Genomic DNA, 19,208 nt, shown 5'->3' with positions numbered 1-19,208 from the left:
GCCTCGGCCTCCCAGAGTGCTAGCATTACAGGCGTGAGCCACCGCACCTGGCCTGTCTTTAGTTTTAAATGAGTTTTCAATCCTCACACTGCTGTCATAACTGGCTGCTTCAAGTGACCTTGAATTAATGCTAACATAGACACTGAGCTTTATCTCAATATTGGTAACTTAGCAACCACAGTTTTAAGCAGGCAAAAAGAAAATAGAGAGAGACAGTTTAATAAACTCTACGTTTTAACTCTATAGCAGCAGGTTGACCATTTGAGTTTTGAACTTTTTCTTGATGTAATTTTTCTGTCAGTTTAAGTATATGCATAAGAACAGAAATTTAAGAGGTTTCAAACACAAGTCTGACAACACTGTATCAGAGAAGTTTTTAAGAATCTCTTCTCACCCCAGCCAATATTGTAAACAACCTGTCCTTGGTCCAAATGGCATAAAAGCCCAAATGAGAGAGACAGAGGATTCCCAGTATGTATACACAAACATCAAATGGACTGTAGCTTAACAAATAAGCCTAGGGAGTGTCAAATATAAACAGTCCTACTCTCCCAAATGGTTGAGGCTTCCAATCCAAACAGGAATTCTTCTCGAACCCCCCAAATGGAGAGAGGAGCTGCCTGTATGAGGTGTATGATAAGGTTAACATGTTTGACAGAAGTACCTTGAGCAGTGAGAAGTACCTGCTTTTTAAATTGTTGTGTGAGAGTATAAGACATAATAGGCATATTTAGAGTTAGTGAAAATGTTAAGTTTTTTTCAAGAGCCTGAGAAAGGAAGCCTATGGTGTTAAAGGAATTAGGTGTCTGACTGAACCTCAGGATCATTTTCAAGTCCGGGGTGGTGTTGGGGGTGGAGGGAGCATGGTAATTAGGAAGCACTAAAAGGAGTGAGCAAAGACTTGATCTCCCAGCAAGCAGAGGAGCTGCAGAGTACACAGGGGGTGTTGTATTTTACCTTCTACTTCGATGATGGAGATAGGGGAGGGAAATAGAGGTCCCAAAAATTCAGGAAGAGTAGAGTGAGTGGCTCCAGTATTGATTAAAATCAATTTGCTTACCTGCAACAGAGACAGTTACCCCAGGCTCAGCCATCTTGATGTTGCAAAGTGGAGCCGGATCTGAAGCTGGGGTCTGACAGTCAGACTGAAGCAGTCCCAGAAGATCCATGGGTATGGAGGGAGCCAGCTCAGGGGAGACCACTGGGTGTGGGAGGTGAGTGCAATCTCCTTTTTCAAGGAGAGGGCACTCTCACTTCAAGTACCTCTCCTTTTTGCCGTGAGGGTACAGTCCTTGCGGAGCCTGCTTCCTGGGGCATTCCTTGCTCAAGTGACCCAATTGTTGGTAGTTAAAACACGGTGTAGTTCCTGGAGCAGGTTGTGGTCCTGGTGTCTTCTTTCCTGAGCCTCTAGGGTATCTTTGTCTCTGAAAAATTTCTCTCATAGTGGTAGCCACCATTTGGAAAGTGTCCTTCTGCTCTAAGACCCATTGCGAGTCTCTTTTCCTTTTCTCCTCCCTCTTCTCTTCATCTCGGTTACCAAAGATCTTGAAGGCCAGGTCTAAAAGCACCACCTGTGGAGTCTAAGGACAAAGTTTTTGGAGTTTACGCCTAATATTGGGGGCAGACTGGGAGATCAAGTGCATTGCTAGGATGGTTTTTCCCTCCCTGCTGTCAGGATCTTAATTAGTATAGAGGCAAAAGGCTTCAGATAGTCCTGAAGGGAAAAGAGCTGGACTTTTATCTTAGCTCTGACTAATTTCCAATGTCTTCTGTCCCTGCAGCCTCCCAGAGAGGGCACTGGTGTACAGGCTGGGAGGGAGTTTGGAACAGTCAGCCAGGGTGAGTGCGGCTGGGCGAGAGTGATGGGGACAGAGAAGAAGGAGAGGGAGCAGGGGGACCAGAAGAGAAACATTATCTGGAGAGTGAAGACAGTGAGAGAGATGCAGGAGTAAGAAGTAACATGTGGCAGGCAGAGTGAAGATCAAGATGTCTAGCAAGTTTAAAGAAAGCCTGAAAGTAGAATTTTATTGCTGAATCAGCAGCAATAAAATTCGAATGGCAGAACAGCATTAAGATTAAGAGATTTAAGAGATCAATTCTTGGGCAAAATTTCATCTAATGCAATGTTGCCCATGATGGCAACTAGGAAAAAGAAAAAGACGTTATAGGGATGGTCATATGTCGAAAATAGAAGCAGTCTGAGGGGGTGTCCCTGACTCAGATGACCTTTGGAATTCTTACCAGACATCAGGCATCCCTGAAATCTGACTCAGATTGTGACCTAGAGATCTTCCCCCAAAGACCAGGAGTCCCTGACTCTGAGTGAAGATTGATGGGGGCAGGAGGCATAAAGTCCTCCAAGGCACCCACCTCCTGGGAAAGGTAGTTAGGAAGCGTCCTTCCCTGGCACCCTCCCAAGTGGTAGACCCAGAACCGGGTTTCCCATCCTAGACCAAACCAAAAAGCTACCACTCTTAACCTTGAGTATGTGACCACTTTCAGAGACCAAGAGACTCACCAAATTCTGAATGAGAGCACTGACAATGAAGTCCTTGGAGCTGTGTAGCAGAGGAGGGAGCAGTCTAGAGACAGAAGCAGAAAAGTGAGCTCCTCATATGGAGGCAGAGAAGTGACTCAGTTTCCCCATGACAGAGATAAAAAAGTGAAGTCCCTGTGACTTTGCTTCCCCGTATGGGCCACCGTATGTAAGGATGGAAATCTCACTAGTTGCTCATGCCACTGGTGGAGAAAGATTTCTCACACAGAGATAAGGATATATAAAAGTAAAAAGTTTATTTTCCTGAGAAAGAAAGAGGGAGATAGAAAGACAGAGAGAAAGAGAGAGAAAAGCAGGGAGTGGCCATGGCACACAGAGGAAGGAAGGAAGTTCTGGGCCATGAGGCCAAGCAGCTCGCTGTTTTTAAAGGGTAAAGATGGTTTTTTTATCGCTCCTTCTGCAGACTGATAACAGAAGCAGCTGTAAAGCTGTTTCAGGTGTTCTTTATTATTTTCTCTGTGAGGCCAACTTTATCAAAGTCCTTGGAATCTGGTTTTAACAGGAACTGAGGCAGAGAGTTGGAGTGGGTAGCTTGCACCTCTACTGTCTGTTTAGGGATCTTCAAGGCTGAAAAAATGAAACTCTTTGAGATAATGAGTTAGGACACAGGTGGGTTTTTGTATTGTTGTTCTTTTGGGTTTTTGTGGGGTTTTTTTTTGGTTTGTTTTTTGAGATAGAGTCTTGCTCTGTCGCCCCGGCTAGAGTGCAGTGGCGTCATCATAGCTCATTGCAACCTCAGACTCCTGGGCTCAGGCTATCCTCCTACCTCAGCCTCACAAGTAGCTGGGACTACAGGTACATATCAGATGGCCAGCTAATGTTTTTCTCTTTTTAGTAGAGATGGGGTTTTGCTCTTACTTAGGCTGGTCTCAAACTCCTGACATCAAGCAATCCACCCACCTCAGCCTCCCAGAGTGCTTGCATTATAGGTATGAGCCACCACACCTGGCTACAGGTGTTTTAAGTAAACATCAAAGGGAGTAGTTGTGAGTTTTCACTTCAAAGGGGCAATTATATGTTGTGAGTTTATTTCCCTTTCCGTTTGATAGTTTATTTTCCTGTTATATAGGTTATTAGTAAGGCCACCTTTTACCTGTGTTGCTAGCTTATGTCCCAACCTGTTGTTCGGTTGGCTGCTGTTTTCTGCCCTTACATAGTAACAAGGGCAAGCAATGGGTTGCCCAAGGTAATGCTGAGAGACAGTGAGTTGCAGACCTAAAAACTCTTTCCTGCCCTATGTCCTATCCACAGTGCATGGCTCCCTGCCACTCTGCACTGCCTTCTACCAGCCTCCATCCGTGCTCTAACACACCTGTTTTCTATCACCTGTTTTCTAGGAATGCCTCCATGTTTTGATGTTAATTTGACAGGCTCATCACCCTCTTTCCTACTTCTGACTCTGGACTTGGGTTGGAGCTGGAAACCAGCAGCCCATGCTATTTACATCTTGTCAGAATTACCTGTGTTATTATTACTTTTATTATTTATTTGACAGATAAATGTAGACTTCCCAAAGGAAGGCCTCAAAAAATTGGTTTAAGACTCAGAGTTGTTCCTCTCCACGGAAATCTTTAGTAAAAGGTGAAAGATTTATATGATCTGAGGAGAGACCAGAGTATGATTATTATTATTTTTTAGTGTGGTCAAATCTACTGTGCTTTTTTTGGTGATTTCTTTAGTTGTTTTTAAATTGGAAAGTATTTTCTCATCCAGAGACAATTTAGTAGTTTTCCTTTTTTTCTTTTCTTTCTTTTTCTTTTTCTTTTTTTTTTTTTTTTTAGACACAGTCTTGCTCTGTGGCTTATGGGTAGAGTGCCGTGGCATCATCATACCTCACAGCAACCTCAAACTCCTGGGCCAAATCATCCTACTGCCTCAGCCTCCCGAGTAACTGGGACTACAGGTGCACCACGACGCCTGGCTAATTTTCTATTTTTAGTAGAGATGGGAGGGTCTCAGTCTTGCTCAGGCTGGTCTCGAACACCTGAGCTCAAGCAATCCTCCCGCCTCAACCTCCTAGAGTGCTAGGATTACAGGCGTGAGCCATCGTGCCCAGCCTGTACAGTATGTTTGAGTTTTAAGCTAAGTGTCCCTATAAAAGTCAAAAAGTTAAAAAATTAAAAAGTTTGTAAAGTAAAAAGTAAGCTAAGTTTAACTTACTATTAAACAAAGAAAACTCTTTCTATAAATTTAGTGTAGCCTAAGTGTACAGTGTTTATAAAGTACTGCACAGTAATGTCCTAGGCCTTCACATCCATTCCCCACTCACTCAGTGACTCACTCAGAGCAACTTCCAGTCCTGCAAGCTCCATTCATGGTAATTGCCCCATCTGGATGGACCTTATTAAAAAATCTTTTATCTTGTATTTTTACTCTACCATTTTTATATTTAGACATGTTTAGATCACAAATACATAACCACTATGTTCCAATTGCCTACAATATTCAGTACAGTAACATGCTGTACAGGTTTGTAGCCTGGGAACAATACCACATAGCCTAGGTGTGTAGTGAGCTGGACCACCTAGGTTTGTGTAAGTGCACTCCAGGATGTTCACCCAAAGAAGAAATTATGTAACAACCCATTTCTCAGAATGTATCCCCATCATTAAGCTATGCATGACTATACATTGAATACAAAAAAATCCATGAATCCTCACTGATACTAATCTTTTTTACAGGGGAATGGTGAGGGGAACAAGCTCTTTACAGAAGAATGCCAACTAGTAAATATAGAAGGAATGATAGAATGAGAAAAGTCCCCATTTTCCAACCACCATATTAATAAATGGTTCAGGCAAGAATCATCAATGAATGCTGAAACCTTTGAGTGGCCCCCTCTCTTCTCCTCTCCCTTCCGTCTCCCCCTCCTCCCCTCTCTGCCCTCCCCTCTTAAAATAAAATAAAATAAAACCTTTGAGTGAAAGATTGTTGGCACGGGATATTTACAAAGTATTAAAGTATCATGCCATAGGTTACTTACTAATTACAAAGAGGAAAAAGTACCTCTACAGTATAGAAGTAAGGTGGACACCATTTTAAGCATATGATCAAACTTATCACATGCCTCCTGAGATATGCTGAGTAGGACATAGCATCATTTACATAATATTTCTGCTCAAATTGTTTATCCTGATCCTTATCATTGCAAGAACAATCAGACAGATCCATATTGAGGGACATTCTGCAAAACAACTGACCTTGAATCTTGAAAACAAAAAAGATTTTAAAACCAGATTATAAGAAAATTAAGAGTTATGATAACTACATGAAATGTATAATCCAACTTAATTGTATTCTGGATTTTAAAAAAGCTCCAAAGGACGTCTTTGGAAAAATTGGAGACATTTAAATATGTACTACATGTTAGCAAATATATTTCTTCGAGCATGATAATTGTATTGTGATTATATAAGAGAACATTCTTCTTAGGGCAATACAGGCAGAAATAGATAGCAGTGAAGTTTTATGATGTCTGCAACTAACCTCCGGATGGTTCAATAACAAAAACAAATGCAAATGTATATTTATACAGAGAGATTAGGCAAACATGACAAAATGCTAACATTGGTTGAGAGGTGAAGACTATTTTTGCAACTTTTCTGTAGGTTTGAACATTTCCAAAATAAAATGATAGGACTGTTAATCTGTGTGGTGGTTACAGATGCATTAAAAGTAAAAATTCAATGTTAAAAAATCATTGAGCTGTACATTTAAGATTCATGCACTTTTTGTACTTTATTGTGTGTATGTTAAACCTTACAAATAAAAGGGGGGGGCAGGACTTAATGGCTCCCTACTCCCATACTGTCCCGGTTTGCTTTTGGAGAAATTCGGTTACCTGGTCCTCTGACCCACCTCGCTGAAAGCACAGTGCCTGGTACACACGAGACTCCCGCGTAGTAGATACCTGTTGAATTAATTAAAGTTCAGCCACACTGTTGTCCCATTTTATCTCATCTTCATTTGCTCCCTTCCCTGACCACCTTCCCTAGTGTAAAACATCTTTGCTTTCCATTTTGGAACATTTACAATTCCTTCAGCCATTCTCCCCTAGTATCCGTGAAAGCCGATCTTGTTGAAGAGAACTCTTATCTAAATTTTCTGGGCTCTTATCTAAATCACCTGTTGAGTCCTACCAGAGAATTATGATGTTGGTAAGAAACTGGAGCTCATAGAGATTACCCAAGGTCACACTGTTAGAACATAGCGGGTCCAGGATTAGAATTTGAGGTTTACTCCGGGACCCGTCCTTTAAACACTCTGGCTATATTGGTTTATCTCTGTTCCCCCATAGTCTGACCACAGTTAAATTTTCAGATTTTGCTTACAGGGGACTGCATTAATTTCTCACAGAAAATACTGTGTTCTTTTACAAGACCTTTTCCAGACCGTGAGCAACTCGGGAACAATTATGACGTCAGTATTCCGTGTGTGTTTGGTAGTAGAAGGCACTCGCTAAAAATTGGTTCGTTGAATGCACCCAGTAAGGAGTGGACATGCCGTGTCCAGCCCCTAAGGGGCGCTGTCCTTGTCCAAGGAGCTGCGCGACCCGCAGAATTTAAGACTCCATCCCTGCGGGGGGCGGGACTCCGTTCGCGGGCGCACGAAGAAGGCGACCCGGCCCCCACCCTCGCGCATGCGCAGCGTCCGCCGGTTTGCCCCGCCCCGCCCCTGTCGGGCTCCCGCCTCCATTCAGGTAGGGGGAGGTCTGCGGGGTAGGGGTTTCACCTAGGGCGGGGCTGGAGGGGTAGTATCAGGTCTTGGGGCTCCATTGTCTGCGAACCCCAACTTCCGATACAACCAGGAGCCGTTCCTGCAGCTGCAGGGGGCCAATTCCTGGGTCTGGGGGCCACCAAGGCGCTGCCCGTGACCAGCACATGCCACCTCTTTTACGTCGCGCCAGTCCTGTGGTCTCCACCTCTGCAGCTTCTGAACCCCTGGCCCTCGTGGTTCCCAGCTGCAGAGTCGGGTGTCCTGGGTAGCTTGAGGACACGGGCGCTGGGCAGGTGCCAAGATCCCAAGCCTGCCGCCTCTCCTCCCCCTTCCGCCGCCCAGCGCTACCCTGCTAGGCTGAGCCGCTGGGTGCCAGAAGCGAGGGGCCTCCCGGAGACTACGTGCGGTCGCCCGCTCCACTTGCGCCTACGCCTTCTGCTCCAGTTGCTTTCCAATTGAGCGGAAAAGCCGGGGGCATGTTGCCGGGGCCCTGGGAAGCTGGACGGTTCGGCACTACAGCCCGAAGCCCGCCTGTGCACTTTCCCGCCCACAGGCCGCCTAGTCTCTCTGGCTGCGGCCCCTGCCAACGTCCCCCAGGTTGGACACCAGACCTTGCAGCCCCCAGCCAGCCAGATGGAAGCCCAGACTGACGTCGCAGGGTAATGGGGACCCAGAGGCAGCTCTGTGTGGCCCCATCGGGACCTCAGCCCTTAGTGGGGCTTTCTTTGTGACACTGTGGGACCCGAAGCGGGGATGGGTCCCCCTAGCTTACAATTCTGCCACTATAGGAAACAGTTACATTCATTGTGTGCTGAGCATTGGGAGTTAACAGGGGTGAGGTCAGCTCTAGAAGGCTTGGAAGTGGGGTGGTTGGAGTATTGTTTAATTGAGTGCGGGTGTGTGGGGGGGTGTGTGTGTATGTAGAAACTAACAGTACAAAGTGCAGTGCCTGGCAACCAGTAAGCTCTCAATAGACCTTCCATGAATGAATGAGAAGGTTTGGTGACTGAGGGAGCAAGGCTGGAGAGGGCAGCTCTGCTCATCCCACCCCTGCCTCCCCTGGGCTCAAGCAGACAAAAGTAATTAGGTTGAGGCTTTAATCACAGCTAGTTTCTCAGGGGCGGACCTGGAAGAGGAGGGAAAGGCAGAAATCCTGGGGACATAGGGTGCTGGCCTTGCTCACAGGCCTGCCTCCCTCTGAGACCCCTTCCACCCCCCACAGTTTGGCTCTCAGTAATCTCTTGTTTTCTTGTCTTCCTCAGGACACTGGGTTCCCTAGGAGCCGCCCCAGGCTTAATGATTGTCCAGAAGGTGGCTATAAAGGGAGCCTGGGAGGCTGGGTGGAGGAGGGAACGGAGGAAAACCTAACTCAGCAGATCTGGACGCTGTGAGAGCTGCAGGCAAGAGCTGTGGGTTGGCGACTCTGTGTTCCAGCTCATAGGGCCTGCTTTTTTCTACCATGGCGGCCCAAGGCTATGGCTATTATCGGGTTGTGATCTTCTCGGCCATGTTTGGGGGCTACAGCCTGTACTACTACAATCGCAAGACTTTCTCCTTTGTCATGCCATTACTGGTGGAAGAGATCTCTCTGGACAAGGATGATTTGGGTAAGTCCTGGAAGGGCAGGGTGATGGACCAAGGGACACAAAACCAGGAGGACACATTGGGTGTTTATGGCTGTGTGTGGTGCACAGGTGTGGAGTGTGTGTGGTGTGTCTACACAGCAGAGGCCGGGGGCCAGTCTGCATGTGCAGGGTGAAGAGACTCTGAGATGCATGTACAGGGGTGTGTGCAGGTGAAAGCTAACAAAGGCTGCTTATCTGGTGTGTGTGTGTGTGTGTGTGTGCATGTGCATGCCTGTGACCCATGTGCCCTCAGAGGCACAGTTTATTCTGAGTGTGTTTGGGTGGGTTCTGAGCATGGTTTTCACACCTGTGTGAGTGCGCACTGAGGCTGCAGGGTGAGTGCTGGCTACTGACATTGTGACTACTGGGGACTGGGAAGTTGGCACAGTGACTTCATGTCTTCTGGCATGCTACCGTTCAGGAGACACAAGGTCCCTGACTCTAATCCTGAACCCTTCACCCCATGTTCAGAGGTGAGGCAACAGAACTGCTAGAAGCCTTGGATTGGCACCCAGGGTGAGGTGGGAAATCAGGCATATGCAAATGCTAGGGAGGGGAACTGCCATGTCCTGCTCCCTTCTTGTCCCCCAACAGCTGCAGCTGAGAAGTCATCAGCCTGGGGCCAGTGCCTATGGTGAGGCAGGAGAGGTAGCAGGCATAACAAGGCCCCATGAATGTCAGGATTGCCATCGCAGGCTCTTCCTGTTCCTCTGGGAAGGAACCTGACTCAACCTGCCAGGCACCCCTACACATCTGACCCCATGCGTTCCTCTACCCGTCCTGTGCTTTTGCACCGGCCGTTAGTCCCCAGGTGTCCTGTTCCCTGCTCCCCTCTCCTGTAGGGCTCATCACCAGCAGCCAGTCGGCAGCCTATGCCATCAGCAAGTTTGTGAGCGGGGTGCTGTCCGATCAGATGAGTGCTCGCTGGCTCTTCTCTTCTGGGCTGCTCCTGGTTGGCCTGGTCAACATAGTCTTTTCCTGGAGCTCCACAGTACCTGTCTTTGCTGCTCTCTGGTTCCTTAATGGCCTGGCCCAGGGGCTGGGCTGGCCCCCATGTGGGAAGGTCTTGCGGAAGGTGAGTGCTTTCAAAGAGCCTGTTTGGACTGGCATAGACTAGGCGATGGATGCCTAGTGAGCATGTGGGAGCACCCCTTCTTACCCCTCACCTCCACCCCCAACCCATAGCAGGTTCCTCGGGAGTTCCCGGTCAGCTCCTATTGCTTGTCAAGATATTTTAGGAGTCTGAGAGTGGTGGGATCAGGTGGCAGATGAAGGAATTGCCCTGCCAAGTAGAAGCGCCCTCTCTCTCATCCCTGTAATGTGAGCTTCTGGGTCTGCTTCACCTGATCCCCACTCTCTCACCATGATATGGGCTCTAGGCTGGGTACTTACTTTGTCCCCATCCCACCCCACCCCACAGTGGTTTGAGCCATCTCAGTTTGGCACTTGGTGGGCCATCCTGTCAACCAGCATGAACCTGGCTGGAGGGCTGGGCCCTATCCTGGCAACCATCCTCGCCCAGAGCTACAGCTGGCGCAGCACGATGGCCCTGTCTGGGGCACTGTGTGTGGCCATCTCCTTCCTCTGTCTCCTGTTCATCCACAACGAACCTGCTGATGTTGGACTTCGCAATCTGGACCCCACTCCCTCCAAGAGCAAGAAGGGTGAGCCCCCACCTAAGTCGACCACTGGGGCACCTTCGTTCATCATTCATTGGGCAGATTTTTGTTGAGGGCCAGCTGTATGCCTGGTTCTGTGCTAGCCAGTGGATGTAGGGGAAGGAACGGGTAGGGCGGGTGGGAAGTAAACAAAACTCCATCCCAAGAGGCAGTTAAGTACCAGGAAAGTGGCAGGGCCACGTGTTGTGATTCATGTTATACCCTACAACAGCACAGACTTCCCTGTCCTGGATAGCATCCTAAGCTTAAGTGGCACTTGGGTGCCCTCCTCCATCCACCCTGGTCCTCAGTTTCTCTTTCATTCATTGAGGCTTGCAGCAAGTGGGGGAGAGGAGAGCAGTGGGGTGAGGGGATACTCTTCATGCTGATCCTGGCTGTGCTGATGAACTCTGCCCCTGTGGCTGGTTAATGAATGGTGGGGGCTCAGGTGGGGGCAGGGCAGCAAGGGCAGAGCCTGAGGACTGGCCTCTTTCCATCTCCCCAGGCTCCATGAAGGAGGAGAGCACCCTACGGGAGCTGCTGCTGTCTCCGTACCTGTGGGTGCTCTCCACTGGCTACCTTGTAGTGTTTGGAGTAAAGACCTGCTGTACTGACTGGGGCCAGTTCTTCCTTATCCAGGAGAAAGGACAGTCAGCCCTTGTGGGTAAGATGAGTGTTGGGACAGGGTGGGCATAAGGAGCAGGAAGGAACCAATGCAGGGGATGGGAAAGTCAGGTTTTATCCCTTTAGGGAGAAAGGCTGCTTCCATTTATCTAACTCTTTATTCTTCCCTGAGGCCAGGCACTACTCAGGCCAGTCACCCTTGGGGACCCTGTACCTCTCCAGGTTCAAGCCACTGTGGGACAACCCCAAAGTGTAATACCCTTCCATCCTTCCCTTCCCACCACAACTCCCCACTGCAGGTAGCTCCTACATGAGTGCCCTGGAGGTTGGGGGCCTTGTAGGCAGCATCGCAGCTGGCTACCTGTCAGACCGGGCCATGGCAAAGGTGAGTGGGCAGAAGGGACAGGAAGGAGAAGGGTCCCTTTGAATCTTCCCAGCATGGCTGGGACAGACACTGGAGAGATGGGAGTCCTGGGGCACAGGCAGGTTGGCATATGCTGGTTTAGACTGGGTGAGGTGGGTATGATTCCAGGCTACTCTTAGCTTTCCTGGGGATATGGAGGTGAGGCTCTTGCAGGAAGAGTTTTAAGTGATGTCAAGGAGAGCCAGAATTCCTCTCAGCCTAGCTGTAGCCTTCTCTACAGCCCTAGGAAAACCGGGGCGGGAGCAGACTAGGTGCAGCTCCCCAGCACGTGTCCCAGGCCTGCCCCAGGGTGGAGGAAGGGATGTTGTGGAGTTTGGCCTCAGAACATAATGGGCAGGTCCCAGGGCCTCCCAAGGCTGCCCAGAGCCAAGAACTGTCGTGGGGTTGCCAAAGACCTGTCAGCAGGGGCCCTGCTGTGTCAAGAGTCCAGGGGTGGGGGTTCTCTGCCCTGTTCTGAGGGCCTGACATTGCTGGGACTGTCTCCATAGGCAGGGCTGTCCATCTACGGGAACCCTCGCCACGGCCTGCTGCTGTTCATGATGGCTGGCATGACAGTGTCCATGTACCTCTTCCGGGTAACGGTGACCAGTGACTCCCCCAAGGTAATTAAGGAGGGCCTGGCCCCTGGCAGAGCAAGAGCTGCTGACTCCCTCTCCCTGGCTCCAGCCTGGGCCAGTCCTTTCTCTGCCTCTCACATTTCCCTTTTCAGTTGATTGTACTACGGTTCCTCTCTTGTTTCTCGGTTCTCCTCCTCCACTCTCGGCCGGGTTTTCTTCTCTTCCCTGTGCTCGTCTAGGATGTTGCTTTCTGGACTTCGGCTCTTCACCCTCTTGCTGAGCTCACAGGCTTTACGGAGCACGAGGTGCCTTAAAGATATCTCTGGTTTTTCTCCTGGTCTGTCTCACCTTTGTCCTACCCCTCTGCCTGGCCCCTAGGCGGTCCACCTTGCATAAATTCTGAGGATAGCACTAACTCAGAAGACTTCTGTCCCTCCTTCCCCTGCCCACCTAGGCCCTTGGGTTGGCTCAATGTGGAATCTACTACTACAGTCCCATGTTGTCAGTTGTATTTGCGAGTTGGGTGAGGGAGGCTATTACTGTCCTTTTACTACTATTGCTTCTTCCTGGGGGCCAAGCATTGTTCTCTCCTTTGGCAGGGGTGGGTAGGGAGATAGGCTTTCTGACTCTGAATGCCACTCCACATTACTTTTGCAGCTTTGGATCCTGGTGCTGGGAGCTGTGTTTGGTTTCTCCTCTTATGGTCCCATTGCCTTGTTTGGAGTCATAGCCAATGAGAGTGCCCCTCCCAACTTGTGTGGCACCTCCCATGCCATTGTGGGACTTATGGCCAATGGTAAGTGATACCTTCTAGAATGTCTACCTCACTCCCACTTGTGCCTTGCACATAGGCCAGCTAGAGGCCAGAGCAAGCACCACTGGCTCTAGCCTCAGAACCGCTCAGGCTCTTCCCCTTCTTCCTCACAGTGGGCGGCTTTCTTGCCGGGTTGCCCTTCAGCACCATTGCCAAGCATTACAGCTGGAGCACAGCCTTCTGGGTGGCTGAAGTGATCTGTGCAGCCAGCACGGCTGGCTTCTTCCTCCTGCGAAACATCCGCACCAAGATGGGCCGGGTGCCCAAGAAGGCTGAGTGAAGAGTGAGGCTCTGGAGTACCACCCCACCTGGCCATCCCCCTGCACACTGTGGGGGAAGGGAGGGGGCTGCTCGGCTAGCACTGAAACTTCGACTTTCCCTTTCTGCGCCTTTTCCCTTGCCCAGGTGGTGCTGGAAGTTAGTAGTGGCTAATGAGGTCCCAGCTCCCCATCCTATGCTCTACTTAAAAGATAACATTTATCCGTGGACTCCATTAGCTTCTATTTCCTGCCTTTAGACAAATGGGAAACTTCTGCAGTCAGGGAGCCTCCTGTACCCTTCTTCCTTTCCTGGACCCTGTCCTGTTCCCATCCTACCCCATCCCCACCTGAGGTGAGGCTGTTCCTGCAGTTACAAGACACTAATGGCCCGTGACTTCTGCTCTGCCCTAAGTCCTCTCAGCAGTGGGCAATTGCTATTGCCAATACCTCAGACTCCAGGGGAAGAGAGGAGGCCATTACTCTAATACCGTGGGCACAGTTAGGGGGAATGGGTGGGAGGGTAAGATGACTTGTTATAGAAGATTAAACTAGATTTGATACTAAACAGTCAGTGATCCATTCTTTCAAAGGGGTACTATGAGCCAGAGACAGCTTTCTTAGGAAATAGTGCAAGACCTGCTCTTTCTACCCTAAAAGGAAGAGACTTCATTTCCCTGGAATAGGAAAGCTAAAGTGTAGACAGACTTCTTTAAGCTCATGCCTCCTCTGCCTTCAACTGAACACTGTATAGTTGAATGATCATTTTAGAGATAAAGCTATTGGGTTTTGGGCAGGTTAAATAACTTGACGGAGGGAGGCAGTATGTATAGTAAGTGGTTCAATGAATGTACAGTCAGAAAGCCTGGGTTCAAACTCAGGCTGTCAGTAACCAGCTTGAAGACTTTGAAGCAGAGAGTTTGCACCTTGCTAAATCTTGTCTGTAACAGAATGTACCGTCTGGGGTTAGGGTAAAGATTAAATGAGATAAAGCAGTAAAGCCTGATTCTAAGTACTTGATAAATGTTCCATCAACACCATCACCACTACCACTCCCAAGACCCCAGGAAATCAGCAGCAATTCTGGGACTAGACATTCAAAGTCTTATGTTCATTTACTTTTTTATTTTATTTTTCTGAGACAGTCTTGCTCTGTCACTCCAGCTAGAGTACAGTGGCGTCATCATAGCTCACAGCAACCTCAAACTCCTGGGCTCAAGCGATCCTCCTGCCTCAGCCTCCCAAGTAGCTGGAACTACAGATGCATGCCACGAAGCCCTGCTAGTTTTTCTATTTTTTAGTAGAGGGTCTTGCTCTTGCTCAGTCTGGTCTCAAACTCCAGAGCTCAAGCAACCCTTCCAACTTGGCCTCCCAGAGTGGTAGGATTACAGATGTGAGCCACCAGGCCCAGCCTTTTTTTTTTTTTTGAGGCAGGGCTTGGCTATATTTCCCGGGCTGGAGTACAGTGGCACAATCACAGCTCACTGCAACCTTGAACTCATGGGCATTATGTTCATTTATTTAATGAACACATACTTGTTGCATTTTCCATTAGAATGTAATATCATCTTTCCAGAATTCTTTAACCATTTTAGCCTCCCTTCCTGTGCCTTTCCCTGAGAACCATCAATTAGGATAGCAAACACTGGGATCAAAGAAATATTTATTACATCATTTATGGACCTACCTCCTCCATAAATAAATCTGTACAGGGTTGGAAAGTAGGACCATGATATATACAGAAGAAAAGAGCATGGTGTTAAGGCTCAGGGACCAGTACATGTTATCAGGCTCAGCATTCATTTTCAAGTGCACTAACACGGCTGCTGGGATCTCCATCCGAGTGGAAACAGCAGGACCCCTGCTGTGGGAACTCTCAGAATTTGGGGGTCCAAGGCAGGTTTGGCCTATGACCCAGGTCCAAAAGTCCCAGCCTTCTCTGCTACCTCCAGGGCAAGCTTCAGGTTCTGGTCAAAGAGTTCACACCTAAGCCAGGCCCACGAGACAGTAAGAAAAAACTGTTAGGCCTGAGGCTCTATCCCCACTGAAGCCAGGGGAAACTTTGCTTGAGGGACACGAGCCCCAGAACCCCAAGGAAAGGCTGGGCTTTATTTATAAATAAATAAAAGGCTATTCACTGTTGTCTTATTTACAAGTAATATTCTATTACACTCCAAATGACTTTGGGTAAAGCACACAGGGAGGGGCAAGGAGGCTTTGACCAGTATCTTGGGAATGGGACCATTTACCTGATGGGCATCTCCAGGGAGTAGAATGGATTCTTGAGGGCAAAGTCTGAGTAAATCTCATAAATCTTTCGGAGAAGGGAATCTATTCCAGCTTGCCTAGGATCTGCCAGTACCACAAACTTGATCCCTGTAGAGAGACCAGGAATGGTAACTGAAGGCTCAGAATGCAGCAAATAATGTCATCTTGGTATTTGTACAGCATTTTCAAGCTTCAGAAAACACTTTCATAAGCCCATTCTTTATTTTATCCTTATTGCTACATAATGCAGAAAGGCAAGATTTTGAATCTAGATGAGACTAGAGACGTTAGAGAAGTGAAGTGACTTTACCATGTCACCCACCAGATGGAGACTAGGCTTTAAGTTTTAGCTCTGCCGCTGACTTCCTATTTTGGAGTCCCTCAGCAGAAACAATGGGGACAAACTCAGGCAGTTTTAAACAGTCTAAATTAGGGGAGTGAAGCAATGATACTCTCAATCCAAAGGCCATTTCCACGTGGCTTTCAAATTTCATTCTGGAACACCACTTTCCAAAACGTGTGCAATGTGAAATGCATTGAGTTTTATCTGAACACAGATAACTAGTGCTGAGCATGCTGGGTGACGTGGACAAAATCAACTTCAGAGTAAATATTGGCTTTGTATTCACAAAACAAACAAATAGATGTGTCTGTAGAACCATCCCAGCAAAAGCCAACACTGCCCCCCTCCTTGCTCACCAAAGCTGTCTTTGGTTAATCCCTTCCCCCAACCTCCCCCACTGCATCCCTCTGGCCTATCTGGAGATGCATACCTGTCAGTGTCTGGAAGCAGTGCAGTTTGAATGTGTCCGTCTCTAGCATCTCAATGCCTGAGCTTCCCTGTTCAGGAGACAGCTGGGAGCCGATGGCAAAGAGCCTATATGCAAAGAAGGCAAAGTTGGGAGTGTACCCCACTGCTGTAAGGGAGGAGTGCCTCATAAACTTTTCCACTGAAGTGACACTATTTGCTGAGGAGTTCACATGACAGCCTGGGACAGTAAGGAAAGGTAGTGTGAGCTGTTTGGCAGCAGTGTCAACATTTCTTTTAAATTCATTTGAATTCTGCATTTATTTTACATTACATACTTTAACTATAGGACACTTTACATGGAAAAGTTTGGGTAAATGGAGCTGGGCGTGGTGCCTGTAATCGTAGCCACTTGGGAGGCTGGCGTGGGAGGATCCCTTGAGACCAGGAGTTCCAGATCGGCCAGGGCAACACTGAGACTCTCTTTACATATTATAAATAAACTCAACTTAGGATAAAATGAACACTCTGGGAATATGTGCCATGCTTATTTAGCTCCTAAGTATAGGCCAGCATATCTCATAACATAGTTGGCAGCAGAAAAAGTTTTTTAAAGATCTTGTAGCTCTTCGCTCAGAGCAACGCCTTTGGGTAAAAAGTAAACAATATAAAAAAGATCACTTAGTTCAATTGGCTTTCTTTAAAGAAATTAAGGCTCAGAAAAGAGAAGCTGACTTAAGCAAGATCACATCACTGCCAGTATTACCTAAAACCTAGACACAATGGATCAGTCGTTTTTCTTTTCATAACACAAGAACCGACGAGTTAAGAGGAAGTAGAGAAAGATAAGCACTGTTGCTCAGGAGACGGGGGACTTACGAGTGGAACATGGAGGCTAGCATGAGCTTCTCATTAGAGGTGAGGCGGGGTCGGCCGAATCGAATGGACACCGGGTAATTAGCAGGGTTACCCAGATACTCCAGCACCTCTTTCCCGTCGGCTGTGTACTTGCCGTTCACGTCCATGCCATTGATAGCCAGCACTGCATGGCCCACTGCAGGGGTGAAGCTAACGGTGAGCGAAGCTCCAGCCCCGGGGATTCCGCCGAGGGGACAAGGGACCCGGCCCGACCCCCATACCTCCCCAGCCCTGCATCTACACACCAGCCCACTTCGCAGCACCGGGGCCCGCCCCCGAGGCCCGAGCTTAGCCCACCCCGGATGCCGTCGCGCTGGCCAAAAGCAACCAGCACACGCTCATCGTGTAGCTTGAGCAGAAGATCCAGCGGGTAACTGAAAGTTTTCTCAGCCTCAGCCCGTGGCGCGTAGCTGTCCAATTGGTAAATCAGGCCGCCAGCTTTGTTCACCACATACACACTAAAAATCGCCATTACTGCAGCCGCCGCCCGGGCACTCGGATGCTGCTCCGCCCCGGAACGGCACTCACAGTCCCCGCCCCCGGCCCCACCCCACCTTTCTCCTCCCCGCCCCGCCCCGTCGCCACCTATGGCGCTTGCGCACTTGAAGCGACATTCTTGGTCATTAGTAACGCCAGAAAGTCAGATGTGGGACCAGGTAAAGTGCTTTTCCTGTCTCCGTGCCGGAAGACAGCGCTACAGTACCCTTCACAACTAGCGGCAAAGTGCAACAAACTGGGGGCAGTGTTTAGGAGGCGCGGCTTGGGAGTTGGAGTCCACTTCATCCTCCCCTCTGGCTAGAGAACCAATTCTTCGCTAGAGAACGTATTGCGCGTGGCTCCGCCCCTTGCCCCGGAAGTACTCATGGCAGGCGGAGATTTCTGGGCCTGTTCTTGAGCAGCGTTTCCTTTTTGTCCGACATCTTAACGAGCCTGCGGTAGTTGCAGCGCTTCTCCAGGCTTCGCGATGGTGAGCGTCGAGGGCGCGACTCGGCGGGGTTCTGAGAGTGGGGCGATGCTAGGGTTCAGCGGAGACAGCATGGCCGGGAGAGCTCCTTGGCCTGCCGGGCTGGGTCACTGGGCGGGCATGGGTTTTACTTTACTACACATGTGCTCTGGTACGGGCGTTTGCGGGGCTGGGGCTGGGGCGTATTAGGGGAGCTTGGGGTTACTTTATGATCAGATTCCATTCCCCCTCGATTCCTTCAGCCGCCCAAGGACGACAAGAAGAAGAAAGATGCCGGAAAGTCGGCCAAGAAAGACAAAGACCCAGTGAACAAATCTGGGGGCAAGGCCAAAAAGAAGGTAGGAGTGAATCTCGCTCTAAGAGTGAGGGAGAGTGGGGGAGCTCTCTCCTAGCCTTTTAGTATAGCAAGTGGCTACCGTCGTCATCTTCTTTTTGTCTACTCTCTGTGGGATCAGAATTCATTCCTTTTTTTTTCTTATTTGAAGGATGAGGTAGTATATATTAAGGTTATGGAAAGCAAACAAATGTGTATAAAGTGTTTGCTCCAGTGCTTAGCACGTTATTTTTAACAGATTCTGTGGGGCTTGGGCCATATTCCAAAGCCCCAAAGATGTATCGTTTGTTTATGTAATCTGTAATTTATCTTTGATAATGGGAGCGATTTCTCTTGACACAGATTGTTGGGAGGGAAAGGGTGCTTCTGCCAGGAATACTAACTTATTGTTTTGTTTGGTGAGCAGAAGTGGTCCAAAGGCAAAGTTCGGGACAAGCTCAACAACTTAGTCTTGTTTGACAAAGCTACGTATGACAAACTCTGTAAGGAAGTTCCCAACTATAAGCTTATAACCCCAGCTGTGGTCTCTGAGAGACTGAAGATTCGAGGTTCCCTGGCCAGGGCAGCCCTTCAGGAGCTCCTTAGTAAAGGTGAGGAGTGTGTTGTATTGCTGTGCTTTTGCAGGTTAAATTGTCTCAACCATGTTAGCAATCTTAAGTGCTTTTACAGGAAAAGCAGTTGGAGTTTTTTTTAAAAAGGTGTATGGCCTGACCATTGGCTGTTAGTAATATAATTCTAATGTTT

The 19,208-nt window shown here is 48.5% G+C and overlaps 3 protein-coding genes across 5 annotated transcripts in view; 2 read left to right on the top strand and 1 right to left on the bottom strand.

Moving 5' to 3' along the window:
- The first annotated feature begins 7,194 nt into the window (after positions 1-7,194).
- On the top strand, positions 7,195-13,802 carry SLC37A4 (solute carrier family 37 (glucose-6-phosphate transporter), member 4). 3 transcript variants are annotated; one of them, XM_012655435.1, is made up of 9 exons: positions 7,195-7,256; positions 8,536-8,880; positions 9,741-9,973; positions 10,319-10,562; positions 11,062-11,220; positions 11,480-11,565; positions 12,093-12,206; positions 12,819-12,957; positions 13,089-13,802. In XM_012655435.1, the coding sequence occupies exons 2-9, from the start codon at positions 8,733-8,735 to the stop codon at positions 13,253-13,255; spliced, it is 1,290 nt and encodes a 429-aa protein (XP_012510889.1). In that variant the 5' UTR covers positions 7,195-7,256; positions 8,536-8,732; the 3' UTR covers positions 13,256-13,802. The 3 variants fall into 3 exon arrangements, with proteins under 3 accessions (XP_012510889.1, XP_012510891.1, XP_012510890.1); XM_012655437.1 differs by lacking the exon at positions 7,195-7,256 and adding an exon at positions 7,642-7,932; XM_012655436.1 differs by lacking the exon at positions 7,195-7,256 and having other exon boundaries at positions 7,642-8,880.
- A 1,068-nt stretch (positions 13,803-14,870) lies between these two features.
- TRAPPC4 (trafficking protein particle complex 4) lies at positions 14,871-18,003 on the bottom strand. The gene is made up of 5 exons (XM_012655412.1): positions 17,464-18,003; positions 17,128-17,302; positions 16,274-16,377; positions 15,482-15,608; positions 14,871-15,218 (listed from the first exon to the last, which is right to left on the bottom strand). Exons 1-5 carry the CDS (start codon positions 17,636-17,638, stop codon positions 15,140-15,142), a joined length of 660 nt encoding a protein of 219 aa, XP_012510866.1. The 5' UTR covers positions 17,639-18,003; the 3' UTR covers positions 14,871-15,139.
- A 15-nt stretch (positions 18,004-18,018) lies between these two features.
- The window catches only part of RPS25 (ribosomal protein S25), a 2,521-nt gene continuing 1,331 nt past the window's right edge, over positions 18,019-19,208 (top strand). Inside the window, exons 1-3 of the mRNA XM_012655411.1 lie at positions 18,019-18,133; positions 18,373-18,468; positions 18,871-19,054. Coding sequence (XP_012510865.1) covers positions 18,131-18,133; positions 18,373-18,468; positions 18,871-19,054 — 283 coding nt within the window. The 5' untranslated portion in view covers positions 18,019-18,130. The remainder of the gene's footprint in view (positions 18,134-18,372; positions 18,469-18,870; positions 19,055-19,208) is intronic.

This window comes from Propithecus coquereli, unplaced genomic scaffold, assembly GCF_000956105.1.
Source record: "Propithecus coquereli isolate 6110/MARCELLA unplaced genomic scaffold, Pcoq_1.0 Scaffold477, whole genome shotgun sequence".
Classification (NCBI taxonomy): domain Eukaryota; kingdom Metazoa; phylum Chordata; class Mammalia; order Primates; family Indriidae; genus Propithecus; species Propithecus coquereli.
The sequence above is the reverse complement of the archived record's forward strand: the minus strand, read 5'-3'. Positions and strand labels throughout refer to the sequence as shown.

What these genes read in the sequence shown, in the direction of transcription:
- SLC37A4 (XM_012655435.1), top strand. Translation starts at nt 8,733, where the DNA reads ATGGCGGCCCAAGGCTATGGCTATTATCGGGTTGTGATCTTCTCGGCC. An exon ending in AGGACAGTCAGCCCTTGTGG is followed by an intron (nt 11,221 to 11,479) that starts GTAAGATGAGTG and finishes TCCCCACTGCAG; the next exon opens with GTAGCTCCTACATGAGTGCC. An exon ending in TGACCAGTGACTCCCCCAAG is followed by an intron (nt 12,207 to 12,818) that starts GTAATTAAGGAG and finishes TTACTTTTGCAG; the next exon opens with CTTTGGATCCTGGTGCTGGG.
- TRAPPC4 (XM_012655412.1), bottom strand. Translation starts at nt 17,638, where the DNA reads ATGGCGATTTTTAGTGTGTATGTGGTGAACAAAGCTGGCGGCCTGATT. An exon ending in CTGCTTCCAGACACTGACAG is followed by an intron (nt 15,609 to 16,273) that starts GTATGCATCTCC and finishes GTCTCTCTACAG; the next exon opens with GGATCAAGTTTGTGGTACTG. An exon ending in TCCCTGGAGATGCCCATCAG is followed by an intron (nt 15,219 to 15,481) that starts GTAAATGGTCCC and finishes GGCCTGGCTTAG; the next exon opens with GTGTGAACTCTTTGACCAGA.